Below are 15913 nucleotides of genomic sequence, written 5' to 3' on the forward strand. Positions count from 1 at the left end.
CTTACCAAAAACCCCTAATGTCAATAATGATCTTGCCATCCTCGGTGTATGTGACAGGGATCCCACGCTCCAAAACCTCCTCCTCCTCGGCAGTCTCCTCCTCTAAGGACTGCTTGACCTCCGTGGTCTCCTCCTCCTCCTGCTGCGTACTATGGCCCCCACTAGAGCCGTCTCGCTGTCTACCACCACGACTACGTGCCATTATACAACTACAATTGAACAAATAAAATTATTAGAAAGTGTTAATTAAAATTAAATAAAACGAAATAATATAACATATTTACATAAAAAAGTTATTAGGAAACACAATAATAAATAAATTGATAGCAAAAATATGTAAAAACCAATACCAAATTATCTTTCCTCATCGACATCCTAATCCTCATTATCATCATCATCATCATCATCATCATCATCATCATCTTCATCATTATCATCCTCCTCTTCATCATCATCACCCTCACCCTCATCCTCCTCCTCCTCCTCCTCCTCCAAGTGATCATCCTCCCCCCCCCCCCACATTATCTTCTTCCTCTTCTTCCAACTCCTCCCCTCCCGCTTCTTTCTCATTCTCATGAATGATTTCATCATCAATTGGAGATAAAACTGATTTTGATACAATTTCTTCTTGAAAAAATGTTGTATCAAATTTTGATCTAGCCTTTGTCTTAAAGACCCTCCACCATTGCTTTTGATTTTTATCATTACTCGTGCTTGGATAAGAAGCAAAATACACTTGATGAGCTTGATGTGCGAGTATAAATGGATCATAAGTCATGTATGTTCGGGTATGATTAGCTTCTACGAGTTTGTAACGATCATGGACTCTCATTCCCGCTATGGAATTATTTTTTCATTCACACTTGAATAAGACTGTTTTATAAGCACGTCCACGCCCATTATACCACAACTCAAGGATATCCTCTAATATGTCATAATATTCATTGTCATCAAGGGAAGAAATTGTAACACCATAATTGCATCTAACCTTCCTATTTCCGTAATTGAATGTATGGAAATTGAACCTATTAACTGAATACCGATTCCATGTTTTAACCTTTCGTGAAGGACCTAAGGCCAAACTCCTTACCAAATCATCTTGGATATTGCATTCAATGACATGTTTCTGAAACCATGATGGAAATTGATCCTCATGCTTATTCCAAACATCATTCTTGCTCACATTAGGATGTTCTTTAATGAAATCGATCACAAATTGTGTTTCATAAGGCTCCAAGATTTCACAATTAGAAAGAACGTAAAGGTGAGCACGATTATATTCTTTGTCATCCAAATATCTTGCCTCCCCCACTTGATGAACACCCTTCATCATCATGAGTTTTGAAAAACTCGGCTACACTTGTGTCCACTTCATCGGCTTTATCAATATTTAAGTTCTTTGCTTTGGTTTCTTTATATTTTTCAAAGTAAAGAGAGCAAAAATTTGCAATCTCTTCCGTTAAATACGCATTGCATATAGAACCTTCAACCCAAGCCTTGTTACCAATTTTTTTCTTGAAATGATTAATAAACCTATACATGTAATTAAAATGAAGTTATTTCTTTATTATTAGAATAAAATACATAAATGAATAATATTTATAATTGAAATACTAGTTAATTATTACATACCTTTCAAATGGATACATCCACCTATATTGGACGGGTCCACCAACTTTTGCTTCAAAAGGCAAATGGACCGGTAAATGCTCCATTGAATTAAAGAATGAAGGAGGGAAGATCATCTCAAGTTTACATAAGATAATTAGAATTTGGTCTTCAAGACGAATCATGTCATCAACCGATGTGGTGGAAGAACATAAATCTCGGAAAAATTGACTAATCTCGGTAACTGCATTCCACACGGTAGTTGGGAGGAGATGTTTCAATGCAACGGGTAATAAGCGCTCCATGAAAACATGACAATCGTGGCTTTTCAACCCTTGCAACTTCAGTTTCTTAAGATCAACACAACGTTTGAAATCGGATGCATATCGATCAGGAAACTTCAACTTTCCTAACCACTGACACAATGCCTTCCTTTGAGCTTTGTCAAGAGTAAAAATAGCTTTGGGCTTAGATCCGTCCTTACGAATGTGTAGTTTGGGATGATCACAAAATCTCTTCAACTCTTTTCTTGAAGCAATAGTATCCTTGGATTTACCTTCTACATCCATAATCGTATGAATGAGTTGCTCAAAGAAATTCTTCTCTATGTGCATTACATCCAAGTTGTGCCTGAGTAACAATATATTCCAATACGGAAGGTCCCAAAAAATGCTTCTTTTAAACCAACCGCTCTTCTTTTTATTCAACTCTTTAAACTCTTCTTCAGTACATCAACAGTAGATGGCAAATCACATATCAACTCCCATAACTCATCCCCTGGTAGCCGATCCGGAGCATCATCAAGCACCTCCTTACCTTTAATAAAGGCTTTTTTGTTCCTTCTATGTAGATGTGTATGCGATAAGAAGGTTCTATGACAATCAAACAACCTTATTTTTTTTGGAATTAGGAAGCCAAAATGCTTTGCTCTTATCCATGCAACAAGGGCATGCCTTTTGTCCTACGGTAGACCATCCAAATAGCATACCGTAGACGGGAAAATTATTTATGGTCCATAAAAGTGAAGCTCTTAGTTGAAAATTTTGCTTCAAGGACACATCATATGTTTCCACACCAACTTCCCACAAATGTTTCAACTCTTCTATCAACGGTTGTAAATAAACATCCAAATTGGCTTTTGGGTTCTTAGGCCCGGGAATAATTAGCGACAAGACGATACACTGCCTTTTCAAACATAACCAAGGTGGTAAGTTGTATGGCGTGATCATCACGGGCCAACATGAGTAAGGTTTACCAAATTGGGTGAAAGGGGCAAATCCATCCGTACATAGGCCAAGTCGCACATTGCGGGGTTCCTCGGCAAAATCAGGGTAAATCTTATCAAAACGCTTCCATTCCTCTCCATCACTCGGATGACACATCTTTCCCGGTGTACGAGGATTTTCTTTGTGCCATCTCATTTGTTCAACAATGTTTTTTGTTGCATACATTCTTTGAAATCTTGGAGCAAGAGGAAAATAAATTAATTGGTTTTGTGATATTGGTTTCTTACTCTTTTGACCCGTCTTATTACCCTTCTTGCCTTTTCCCTTCAAAACAATATCTCCCTCAATATCTCCCTCACTTGTCTCATATCTACCCCTTTGATATTTATTACACTTGTCAGGCAAAGCATCATCTCCCCAAAAGAGCATACATCCTTCAGGACTTGCATCAATCTTTTGATGTGGAAGCTCAAGGCCTTTAACTACTTTTTTGGTATTATAGAAACTTCGGGTCATGACGTTATTGTCGGGGATAGCGTCCTCAAGCAAAGACGCAATACCATCAACGACATTAAATGACATATTAAACTCACATTTCAAGGTTACTATCCTAGAGGCGGCTTGTAACAATGACATTCTACTCCCTTTATATAAAGGTTTTTCTGAAGTCTTTAACATTTCAAAAAAGGATTTTGCTTGGGGGTTTGGTTCTTGTTCAATGATAGGTTCGTGGTTGTCATTATTAAAACTATTAAACTCCAAAGCATCAAATACCATATTTCTATATGGGTTATCATTTTGTTTGGTTTGAGGTTGCTCGGTAATTGGAGAAAACCCATGACAAATCCAATTATAATAATTTGGAGAAAACTCATTTGTATAAAGATGTTCTTCTACTTGAATGTAATGAAAATATTTCAAGTTTTTGTATTTACTACAAGGAGACGTAAGTTTATTTTCTACCAAATCATATCCATCTTGTTGTTTAGCAAACTCAATAAAGTCAAGAACCCCCTTAACAAATCTACCGGTGGGACGTTTCCTCTTATCTACCCTATCTTCGTACATCCATTTGCGTTCCGATCTTTTCATTTTAATCTAAAAATATTCCAAACAACAATTTTTAACAATATAACTCATACAACATTATTATACTTCTTAGTTTTTAACAAGACTAGCAATTTACTAAACTAGTATTATACCAACATTATACTAACTTGGTAAATTCAACAATACTAACATTAGACTACCTTTAATTATACACTACAAACATTATACAATACTAAAATTTTAATTTCATTGGTAAATTCACCAATACTAACATTAGACTAAATCTTGTAATTAAGTATACTAACATCATCAAAATCACCAATACATTGTCAAATACAACCCTAATTCAAATAATATTACCAATTTCACAAAAACCCCCAATTCATATTCACCCTAATTAACAATTTATACAAACCCTAACTAATTAAACATCATAACAACATCCAAATAACTAACTACAAGAACAAATTCAACAAACAAATCAAAAACTATACTATAATTAACATATACTAACAACACTAATACTAACTAAACTAAAATTAATTTATACTAACCAAACTAAATCTACCTTTAAATTAACATACTAAGAACACTAATATACTAAATAAACTAATTACAACCACAAATTAAACAAATTAAACAAAACTTAATCTAAGAAATTGAAACTATAAACAAAAATACATACCTTCTTCAAATGAAACTAGTGGTTGTTTGGTGGTTGGGTGGTCACCGGTGGTGGGGTGGTGTTTATGGCAGGGGCGGTGACGATTGGTGGCGGCGGTGACGTTTGGTGGCAGCGGCGTCAGGCTATTTGTCGTCTTGCTCTTATTTTTTTTTTATGAATTGGTAAAGTAAGATAGAGGCGAAGGAAATCTGGGTATATGGTATATTTTGGGCGGGGGACGGATTTTGGCGACGGAAGGAAGTCAGTCGCCAATTTAGCGACGCAAATCGGTCGATATTCCCTGAATTTCGGTCGCCAAGTACAATTATTGTACGGAATAAAGGCGTCGCCAATTTGGCAACGAGGCGCAGTCGCCCGAGTTTTTTATCAGTCGCCAATTTCGCGACCTCTCTTTTCCGTCGCCTAGTTTGGTAGCCCGAGAACGAAATTCTTGTAGTGTTAAATTTTATGTCGAGAACATTGGAGTAAGAATATTAAAGAAAATTATCATGTAAGACTATGAATATAATCGTATTTCAAACTTAATCCGCATCCGATCCGATTATTTTGGATACCCGAACACTAGATATCCGAAACATTTGGTTTGGATATTGGATATCTAACTTCAGGATTTCTAATATGGATATCCGATCCAAACTAGCACTTTGGATCGAATACCCGATCCGTACTCTGCCCTAATGATGTGACTTATATTTGAGCACATTTAGTCCCCTAATTGAACCTATTTTGCATACTATTATAACATTCCATAGCCATTTTATCCGTCAAATGCTTTCTATTTTGCTTTCCTAGTGCATTTCGTATGTTTTGTAGGAAAGAAGATAATTAGGCGGAAATTCCCGTCTCCCGTGCATATTTAGAAGCTTTTTGACGATATTGGATGAACTAGTATGAAGAGGAGGCAAGAATGATGACCAAGGATGTAGGAATAAAGAGTATATAGAAGGATCATAGGCTAAAAAGCAAGCATGACGAGAAGGAAGTCAATGCAAGAAGAAATTGCTCGGAACCAAACCGAGAGTTGTTCCTTTGGCTCTGAAAGTATGCTAGATGAAACGGCGTCTAAAAATCAAGCGGTCTAGGCTTTTAAATCACTCCAATAGGAGTCCGGATGAGGAAATGACGTCCGTTTTACAATCCAAGTTCAAGTAAGGCATGATACAGCTCAACCCGCTCGGAACAAATTCAACCCGCTCGGGTTGAGGCTCAGGATGCTCGTTTTCAGCTCGGGACGAGCGTATTGCTTGACAGAAAGCTTTTCCTTGCTACGTGATCCGAGCATATTCCTTGGAGACCACCAAAACGGAGATGCTCATCTCCTCGGAGAGGAGCACTTCCTCAACTCAACACTTAGCATTGTTATTTACTAATCTACCCTTACTTAACCTAATGATGTACCACTATATATACTCCATTTGTAATAATCAAACCATCAAGCTTTCTTAGATTAACTCAACTTTCCTTAGATTAGATTAGCAGTAGATTAGAATAGATTATCCTTTAATCTTTCCACAAAATTACACATTAATCTTTCCTTAATTATTGTTCAAGTTTATTATTGAGTAATTCAAGTTTATTATTGGGTAATTAGAAGATCATTTGGGTTTATTGGGAGATTGACAACCTTCCATCAATCATCAAGTACTTCTATTATTCTTTGCATTATTATTTTGGAATCTCCATAGGTATAATTCTCTCTTAATACTTGTTTTAATTATTGTTAATCTTTCTTACTTGTTCATGTTAAACTTGATAATGAGTGAGTAGTCTCTTAGCTAGGATTAACGGGTAATTAGGGGAAACCAACACGGAGATTGATTCATGCTTAATCTAATATGTTCACATAATTAATTTGCTTGCTTGTTGTGATTTCAACTTATGCACATGTTATGTTTGATGAAATACTAAGCCTATGAATCCTTGCATTTCTTACCCATCACTTATCTTTTCAATGAGACTTGTAAGACATAAACCAACTCGAGCCTCATTAGACCATGCATAATGTTGAATAGGAAGGATTAAGTCGACTTGTAGGTGTTGTAGAATCTAATCGATTCGGCTCCGGGACCCAAACCTTCTTAGGGATTGTAAGATATACACTAACTCGATCCCATCACAACAATAATTGCTTGCTTATAATTGAGAACATGTTGGTATGATCAACTCCCATGATTTCCTTATGAGCCCATGATATCCTAGCATTTTTTAGTCATTTGTTTACATCCTTCCTTTAATTGCTTATTTGACTCCATTGCTTTCATTAGACTAGAATCTTCAACCCATTACAATTGTGACAACCCCTAGCACAACCATAATTAGATTGAACAATTTGTGTACCTACCGTCCCATGAATCGACCTCAACTTAACCATTAACTAGTTGTTTTGTTGAGAATATAAATGTGTTTGATTGAGAGCCCCAACGACATTCTCATCACCTAATCTAATCTAAAGTACTAATCAAACTAAGCTCAGAGAAGTTTACTAGCCATCTTTTCAGGTAGCAATAGTGGAGCATTCCCACCAGAAGTGGTCACAATTTTCTGTTTCCAAACAATATGCACTTTCTGCATTGCCTTGTTACTAAAATTCACATTTGTGACGGGTATATTCGTTACAAGTTTGCGACGGGCCAAATATAATCCACATGGGAAGATAAGACAAAAGCAAATTATTTAGGGACTAGTATTCTCTTTTGTCTAGTTAGATAATATCCGTCACAAGGGAGACTTGCTGAGTGTCGAATTGTTAATATATAGAGTAAGGTTATATAAATCATTTCCGAGTTTGTTTCAGGCAGCCGTGCTAGACTACTATGCACGTTCAAAAGCAGGAATCAAATACGAGTAACATTTAGGCCCTGTTCTTTCTAGCTTATTTTTAGCTCACTTCAGTACAGCTCAACTTTATTCCATTCAGTTTAGTTCAGTTCAAAGTTTATTTAGCAAGGATAATTAAGCATCAAAGTGAAAACCTTTTTCATTCTCAAGTAGCAATTTGTCATGTTCTCATTTTCAGTTGATAGGCGCATTCGCCTATTTCAATTCCAAAACACATTCACCCGAAATTAGCATTCAGCCTTCTATAACCACCACCGTCAACCACGCAATTTACAGTTTTCCATCTCAGTTAGAAGCCATGTTGTTACCGTTGATTTGCATTAATAACCGTGAACCGTCAAGCACGCAATACATGTTTCCATATCAGTACGAAGTTAATAGCTGTTTTTAAGTCAGCTGACCCTTACATGGAATCGTTCTGTTTTGATTCGGTTCAGGTTATATCCTTTTCGGTCGAATACCAATCCACATATTCCAGCTGAATGTTCCTCATTCATGTTCTTGTACCAGTTTTTTAATTGTTATCATTACTCAGCCTTCTGTTGATTGGTAACCAATGTACATCAATGTGCATCACCCTAATTTGACTAACATTTTATAAATCACCCACATGCATCAAATTACATCATCTTAATTTAACAATATATTGCACCAAAATGTTCATTTTAGAAGTTATAGTTACTCTTTCCACTTCCAATGCAACTGTAAACAAACAAGAAAACTTGCTGCAATGGTACTATTATCGTCGTCAATCCATACACTCTTCTTTTCTATCTCTCTTATTTGCTTACTTTCTGTTTCTTCCTTTCTTTACGTCAACAACTCGGTTCCTACCACTACCTTAATTCCACAAAATACCGTCCAAGATTCCGCCTTTAACCTCAAAGTCTTTGTTTCCGAGTTACCCAGGTCATACAACTACGGGCTGTTACAGGAATACTGGTCTTTACCTCCTGATAACAGAATTAAATTTGACCCGGATCACCTACCCGGGTCGAGTAGAAAACATTCTAACAAAGAATTTCCACCGTACCCAAATAACCCGGTCCATACGCAGTACAGTGCTGAGTATTGGTTGTTGGGTGATTTGATGACACCTGAAAGTTTAAGGAATAATAATTCTGTTGCAAAAAGGGTTTCTGATGCTAAGGATGCTGATGTGATATTTGTACCTTTTTTTGCTGCATTAAGCTGTGAGATGCAGGCTAGTATTGATAGACGTATTATTACTAGAAAAGTCGATAAAAATGAGGATTATAGAAGACAAAAAGAGGTTATGGATATTGTTACAAATTCTGAGGCTTGGATACGGTCTGGTGGTCGTGATCATGTCTTTGTTTTAGCTGGTATGTTTATAATTTGATACTCTTTTAAAATAGTTTCGCGTAATTGATTTGTGTTATGTGAAGTTGCGCAATTGGAGTTAATTGGTTTTAACTTTCAAGTTACTAGTGACTGTACTGCAGTACTGTTTCGATTAGTTATTCAGAATTAAGTATTTTCATATTGTTTGCCTGATTTCTGATGTTTTAAATCGGAATTCTTAGAATTAAGGACTAATTCCTGATTCAGTCAAGTATTACTCCGTATATAGTAACCACTTAGCAGGGAATGAAGTAAGAAATCGCGTGCTTTAGCATTGACTCGAAAACACCTAATAGCACCTCCTAAGAGACGATTTAGCATAACGAGATTTTGTCGTTGAAAGATGTGATTGTTGCTTAGTCCTTACTCCTTACTACCATCTACTGTCTACGTTGCAGTTATACCAGTCACAGCATAACCTTCTTCTCTAAACTGAGGCAGTGTCTTTGTATCCATTCAACTATAGCAACGTTTATGTTTTTTTTTTTTTTTTTTTTTTTTTTTTCGGCCCTCCAATAAGTTCTTTTAATACAGTAATTATTACATTAGACCGTCTCAGCCCATTGTATAAAAGTCAACTTATTTATCAGCAATAAATAGTTTATTTTTTTTTATGTTTTTTACAAAAATAGACCGTCTTATTCTATAATTTATGTTTACTACAAGGAGCTCAACACATACATTTCAAATTTGTACTCATTCAATTATTGCCATGTCGCTTTCTTTCCATTTCTTGTGGCTCTTTCTCACTAATACTATAACATTTGACTGCTTCAATTATCATATCGCTATATTTAAATACTCCCTACCTCCCAATTAATTTTTTTACCTTTGATTAAAATACATAAAAACGGTAAACAAATGATTGGGACGGAAGAGAAGGTCATTTGTAGATATTATTATTAGATGAAAAGTTGACCAAAAACGCAACTGAATGATCAAATTACTGCTAAAAATTCTCGAGAAAAATGAGATAGCGTGAAGGACTTAGTCTTTGGTTGTTCTCCCATATACATCAGTAATTTTTTTAATTAATTTTGTCAGTATATGCATCAGTCAACATGGAACTTAGTTGATCCAATCTATCAACCAACTGTCCATCTTAAATCTGAATAATTATACTCTCTGCATCTCCTATGCAATTGTCTACAGAGCAAAAAAAACCTTACTGCAATGACAAAATCATCGTCGTCGTTGTCGTCATCATCTGTAAATGGTCCATGGTCCATCTATAAGCTCTTCTTCTCTATATCTCTTATCTGTACACTTTTTATGTCTTCCTACCTATTATTCAACAAACCCGTCTCAGCTCCGACCTCAATTCTCCAAAATACCCTCCAAGATCCCGGTTTTACTCTAAAAGTGTTTGTTTCCGAGCTGCCCAGGTCATACAACTATGGGCTGTTACAGGAATACTGGTCTTTACCCCCGGATAATAGAATCCGGTTTGACCCGGATCATGTACCCGGGTTGAAACAGAACAATTCAAACTTGGAATTCCCGCCTTATCCGAAGAACCCTGTGACTACACAGAATAGTGCTGAGTATTGGTTGTTGGGTGATTTAATGACTCCTGAACATTTAAGGAACGGGTCAATTGCGAAAAGGGTTTACGATGTTAAGGAAGCTGATGTGGTATTTGTTCCATTTTTTTCTGCATTAAGTTGTGAGATGCAGCTTAGTATTGATAGACGTATTCTTCCTATGAAAGTTATGAAAAATTTGGATTATAAAAGACAGAAAGAGGTTATTGATATTGTTACTAATTCTGAGGCTTGGAAACGGTCTGGTGGTCGTGATCATATCTTTGCTTTATCTAGTATGTTTTCTTACTTCTTAATTTGATGCTAAAGTAGTTTTTCTTGCTTGATTTGTTTGTTTGATTGGATTTGATTGTGTTTATACTGCAATTTTCGAGGTTTGAGCTTTCCTGTTATTACTGGTCTTAAACCCGTGCAAATTGTTTTCATGTTTGTTGAAGAGGTGTTTGATTGGATTTAAAAGTTTGCTATGTTGCGATTAGTATGATCGGAATTAAGCTCTATTGTAGTTCGGAAATTCTTTAAATTCAGGGCTAATTACGGTTTTATTCAAGCACTATTCTGAAAATTAGACTGATCTTTAAAATTGTCTAAGTGACTAGAAGTCGCCAGAGAACGGAATTAGAAAATCTAATTGCTACTAATAGGAATAATTATAATAGTTGGGCATCAACCATCACCTTAAGGTTTTGGTTGAGATGATTCATCTATCATGGTATCAGAGCCAAAGGTCACGGTTCGAATGGTTTTGGTTGAGATGGTTCATCTATCAGCTACAACTGCGTATAATTTAGCATCTGCAGGTTGATAAAATTTTATGGTGTTTTTTTTGGCAGACCCTATGGCAATGTGGCATGTCAAAGATGAAATTGCTCCGGCAATACTGCTTGTTGTTGATTTTGGGGGGTGGGTTCAAATTGACGCGAAAGCTTCTCATGGAAACTCAAATGAGAAGATAGGACATACTCAGGTTTCGCTGATAAAAGACGTGATCGTTCCTTACAACCATCTACTACCTGCATTGCAGTTATCAGATAACCAGCCTCGGCATAATCTTCTTTTCTACAAAGGAGCTAAACACAGACAGAGGGTCAGTACTCAGTTCTGTCTCTTCAATATTTCGTATTCATTTCGTCTGTTTTTTTGTCTGCACCATCTGGTTTAGTCGCTTTATGAGCCGGGTAGGATCTATACTGCAGTAAAGTCATTTATTCCGAGTTTTAATCTACTGAACATGTAAGTAGGTGTTGGTTGAGGTCCAACTATTATATTTATTCCTATTACGCCCCAGGCCCCCTCATACCATGAGGGGAATTTCAGCTTCGTGAGTTATTGGGGTTACCAGGATTCGAACCCGTGACACTTGGAGTTATTGGGGTTGCCAGGATTCGAACCCGTGAACTTTGGTCACGCTGGCTCTGATACCAACTCAACCAAAACTTAAGGTGTTGTAAGGCCCAACTATTATCTTTATTCCTATTAGTTTTGTTTTGTTTCCATCATCTGGTTAGGCACTAAGAAATCTCGAGACCTCTGGTTAACCTAGAACCTCCATTTACAGGATAATATATATTCCGTCAGTAAAAGCACTAAATGACAGTGACTAACCCAAAGGAAACTGTGTGCAGGGAGGTGTGATTCGCGCGAAACTATGGAGCATGCTGGAGCATGAACCAGGGGTGGTCATGGAGGAAGGCGTTGCAGACGAAACTGGTAGACAGCAATCAATCAAAGGAATGAGAGACTCTGAATTCTGTTTACATCCTGCAGGAGACACACCGACTTCTTGTCGTCTGTTTGACGCAATTCAAAGCCTATGCATACCCGTCATTGTCAGCGACCAGATCGAGCTACCCTTCGAGGGAATTATCGATTATTCAGAGTTCTCCGTCTTCGTGTCGTCTAATGATGCCCTTCAGCCAAAATGGCTAGTAACTCATCTTCAGAACATTTCTAAGGAACAAAGGGAGGAATATAGGAAAAACTTGGCTCGGGTTCAGCCTATGTTTGAATATGATAACGGATTTCCGGGTGGTATCGGTCCGATTGACCCGAATGGAACAGTGAATCAAATTTGGAAAAAGATTTATCATAAAGTTCCTATGATTAAGGAAGCTGTGACTAGAAATAGAAGGAAACCTCCTGGTACATCTATTCCACTTCGTTGCCAATGTACCTGATAGTTTACTTGTTGATTAAATATGAAATGTTTTGAATTTTATTTTTCGACTTTTTTATATATTCGTGATCGATTGTAAATACATTTGTGATCAAATATCTAAATATATTAAATAACTAGTATATATTCCGCGTGATGCATGCGCGGTTTATACAGAGTTTTTATTATTTTTAGCATATTATTTATACATCTTATATTTTCACCTCATTAAAATATTTAACTCCATTATATTTTGATAATCAAAGAGTATAAAGTAATGTTATGAAATGTGTTTTGTTATGAAACTATTTTTTTACCATAAAATTAGGGGTTTCAATTATAAATTTTCTCCAATTATGTGTTTAGTTATTCAGTAATACTTATTGCATTACTGAATTTAGCAATTATAATTTATAATTAAATACCAAATTTATTTTATTTTAATGAAAAACACATAATTATGAATTTAATAAAAATATTAGAGTTTAGTTAGAAGGATAAATTTATTGAAAAGATACTAATAATTTAATGAAAGAAAGTTTTTACTTATTTCCTATTTAGCTTATGCTTGTTCAATGTTATATAATATATACCGGGTCAATTGTTTTGTTGAAGTTTATACTCGTATTAAGTTTAGTCAATTAATTGGAACATTTGAAGTCAATTAATATGACAAATCAACAAATAAATTAAAATACATGTCACAATGTCGACATCAATTAAACCTCAGCCTTCTTACGCTATTCGGCTTATTTGTTTTCTAATTCTTTCGAGTACAAGAAAAGGAAGACAGATTCTTTAAGTTATGTACTGATCATCGACCATTTGTATATTTGACTATTTGAGACTAAACTTGAGATAAATGTTTCGAGTAAATTTATTATAAAGGTAATCGCAATGCTAGCTTTAAATACAATCGAGAATTGAACACACTGCATAAGTATCACCTCTAATAACTTTAAATCATCACCGATTAATTTAATTTGCATTTGAATTTTACTCTATGCTTCGTATTAGTGAATTATGTTACGTAAACAAAACAAAAAAGCCTAGATTATTTAAAAAAATTGAGCTTTATCACTTTGCTATGAAGGGATAAAAAAACAACACAGTATATGACCTCTTTCACTTTCCAACCCAAAACTTGTTACAAGGAATCTATACCTTCTTATTGTTTTTGGGCCGATTCTTAGCCGAAAGAAAGCCCATTATGCGGATTACATGCATAGGATCAGGCCCATAAGGTTGATTTCATGCATCAGCAACTCAAGTATGACACTCCCTACGGCCTACACCCTAAATCCCTAATACTCCTATGAGACCGTCTCGGGATAATAACCGACATTTTTCGTTTTGAGTAAGGTCGGAAAAAAATTTTATGTCTCATTCATTTGTATACAGTGTGATTAAAGGTAAATAAAAAAGTCCGTAATAATTATTTGGTAAAATGAGATTAAGCCACTTCATGTCACTCAAAGTCGCTTCCTTAGTAGAGGCACTCGAGTTTGCATGTTATGACCTAATAAACACCAAAATGACAAAAAGAAAATACGCAACAGAGGCACGCTAATGGAGATGACGTGTCTTTGTGAAACACGTCAGGAAAAGTTGCATGTCTCTTCTTAATTTCGTTTCATTGTTAAATTTTATCCATTCTCATTTTACTAATATTTTTATAAGCAGACATTCTTATTTGCGACAATAAGGTAATAGTGACAATGCAACATCTCACAACCATCTTTTATTTTTATCTTTATTTAAACTGGTTGTGAGATACTGAGACATAACACGTCACAAATGAGATTTTTTATATATATATTATCATCTATCATTTTTAAAAAATTCCAAACATTTGAAAACTAAAATTAATACAAAATGCCTCAAATCTTTTTAGTTGTCCTACTATCCTGTAAAAAGCAGAGTATTCTGAAACAATGAATGCAGAATTTAATACAGAGAATGTTGGTTGTTGATATAGGAAAAGCTCAATTAGATAACAGTGTTCACAGTTAATATCGGTACATGTAAATGTACCCCGTTTCTTATTACGAGTAACACATTTTGAAATGATACTGGTCCTAAACTCTCTCATTAAGTCTCCTTTGTAACGAGCATATCCGTCACAAGCTTGCGACGAATCAAATATTACCCATGTGGTTAATAAGACAAAACAGTTTGTTACTTTCTAAGCAGTTTGCTTTTGTTTTATATACCCTATATTTATATACTTGACTCGTCGAAAGTTTGGGACGGATATACCCTCACAAATGAGTACTAGTAAACCCACATCTCAACTTGGTTAGACTGTGTTACTACTGTACGTTACGTTGCTGTCCAATTGACAGACATTTTTGGTCTATTTCCAGCCCACTAACCCACCCTTATATTTATCACTTGTGTTTACTATCTCAGCTGGTTACATATCTTGCATTTATTGATATGATATGGCTTACTTCCTTTACTAGACCCCGCATTCTCCCATAGGATGGGTGTGGATTTGTGACCATCCCCGACAAACGGGTTATTTAATTCGGGTCAAGTATTATCGGGCCATTTTGAAACTATGTGATTCATTCGGTAATATTTGGCTTAGATATGGAACGGTTTTAGTTAGTCTCATTAAGTATGAGTTGCTTTAGACAATTTTTCTAATATGTGCGTGTCTCAGACTTAGTGTCTGCGGTAATTGGAGCTAAGGGAGGCTAGGAGGGATGTTTCACTGTGATTGCATCAGTTGAACAACAGAAAATTTGATTTTGCCATCAGTTGAAAATTTTAGCCCGGTGATGACAAATCCTGAATTCTGATTTTGCCATTTTGTGTCCGATTATTGTATACGAATAGTTTAGGAAAAGAGTTTTTGAGTTTTAACCTCGAATCAATTGTCTATCTCGTTCCCTTCTAAAGGATTGTTAGTTAAGTTTGAATATTATATGGAAAGAACTCTATTTTAGCTTTAGATGAATGGATTAGTCGCTAGTACTTAACAATCACATTTTTTTTCATTTTAATATAAGATAAATTAGCAAAATATGGAGTATTTAACATAAAAAATGTGGAATAAGAATATTATTTAGGATAGCATCAATCAATGGTAATCATGATGTAATCATCTTTGTTAAAATAAACAATCAAACCAATCAAATAATACAAAGAATAACAACTAATTTCATCCAATTAGAAAGTACAATAATTCTTAATGGTCCCTAAAATTAGGTTGGTTCTCTAATTAGTTTAACCCATCAAAAGCCTAGATTATCACAATTAGTGCAAAGTTAGGGAGAGCTTATTATAGGCTTTTAATATGTTAATTCACACATTCTTGTTTAAGACGCATATATATATCTGTCTTAAACAATAAAATAGATCAATTAAATGAATGAAAAAATAGAATGCCTATGGAATTACTAGTTTTTGTCACATCAACTTATATGAGGATAAT

The 15913-nt window shown here is 35.4% G+C and overlaps 1 protein-coding gene across 2 annotated transcripts; it reads left to right on the plus strand.

Annotated features, from left to right (window-relative positions):
- The first annotated feature begins 7825 nt into the window (after positions 1–7825).
- Positions 7826–12668, plus strand: LOC141586270 (putative arabinosyltransferase ARAD1). 2 transcript variants are annotated; one of them, XM_074407445.1, is made up of 3 exons: positions 7826–8753; positions 11150–11403; positions 11942–12668. In XM_074407445.1, the coding sequence occupies exons 1-3, from the start codon at positions 8138–8140 to the stop codon at positions 12491–12493; spliced, it is 1422 nt and encodes a 473-aa protein (XP_074263546.1). In that variant the 5' UTR covers positions 7826–8137; the 3' UTR covers positions 12494–12668. The 2 variants fall into 2 exon arrangements, with proteins under 2 accessions (XP_074263546.1, XP_074263545.1); XM_074407444.1 differs by lacking the exon at positions 7826–8753 and adding an exon at positions 9751–10591.
- Positions 12669–15913: the final 3245 nt, after the last annotated feature.

Source organism: Silene latifolia, chromosome 6 (assembly GCF_048544455.1).
Source record: "Silene latifolia isolate original U9 population chromosome 6, ASM4854445v1, whole genome shotgun sequence".
Lineage (NCBI taxonomy): Eukaryota > Viridiplantae > Streptophyta > Magnoliopsida > Caryophyllales > Caryophyllaceae > Silene > Silene latifolia.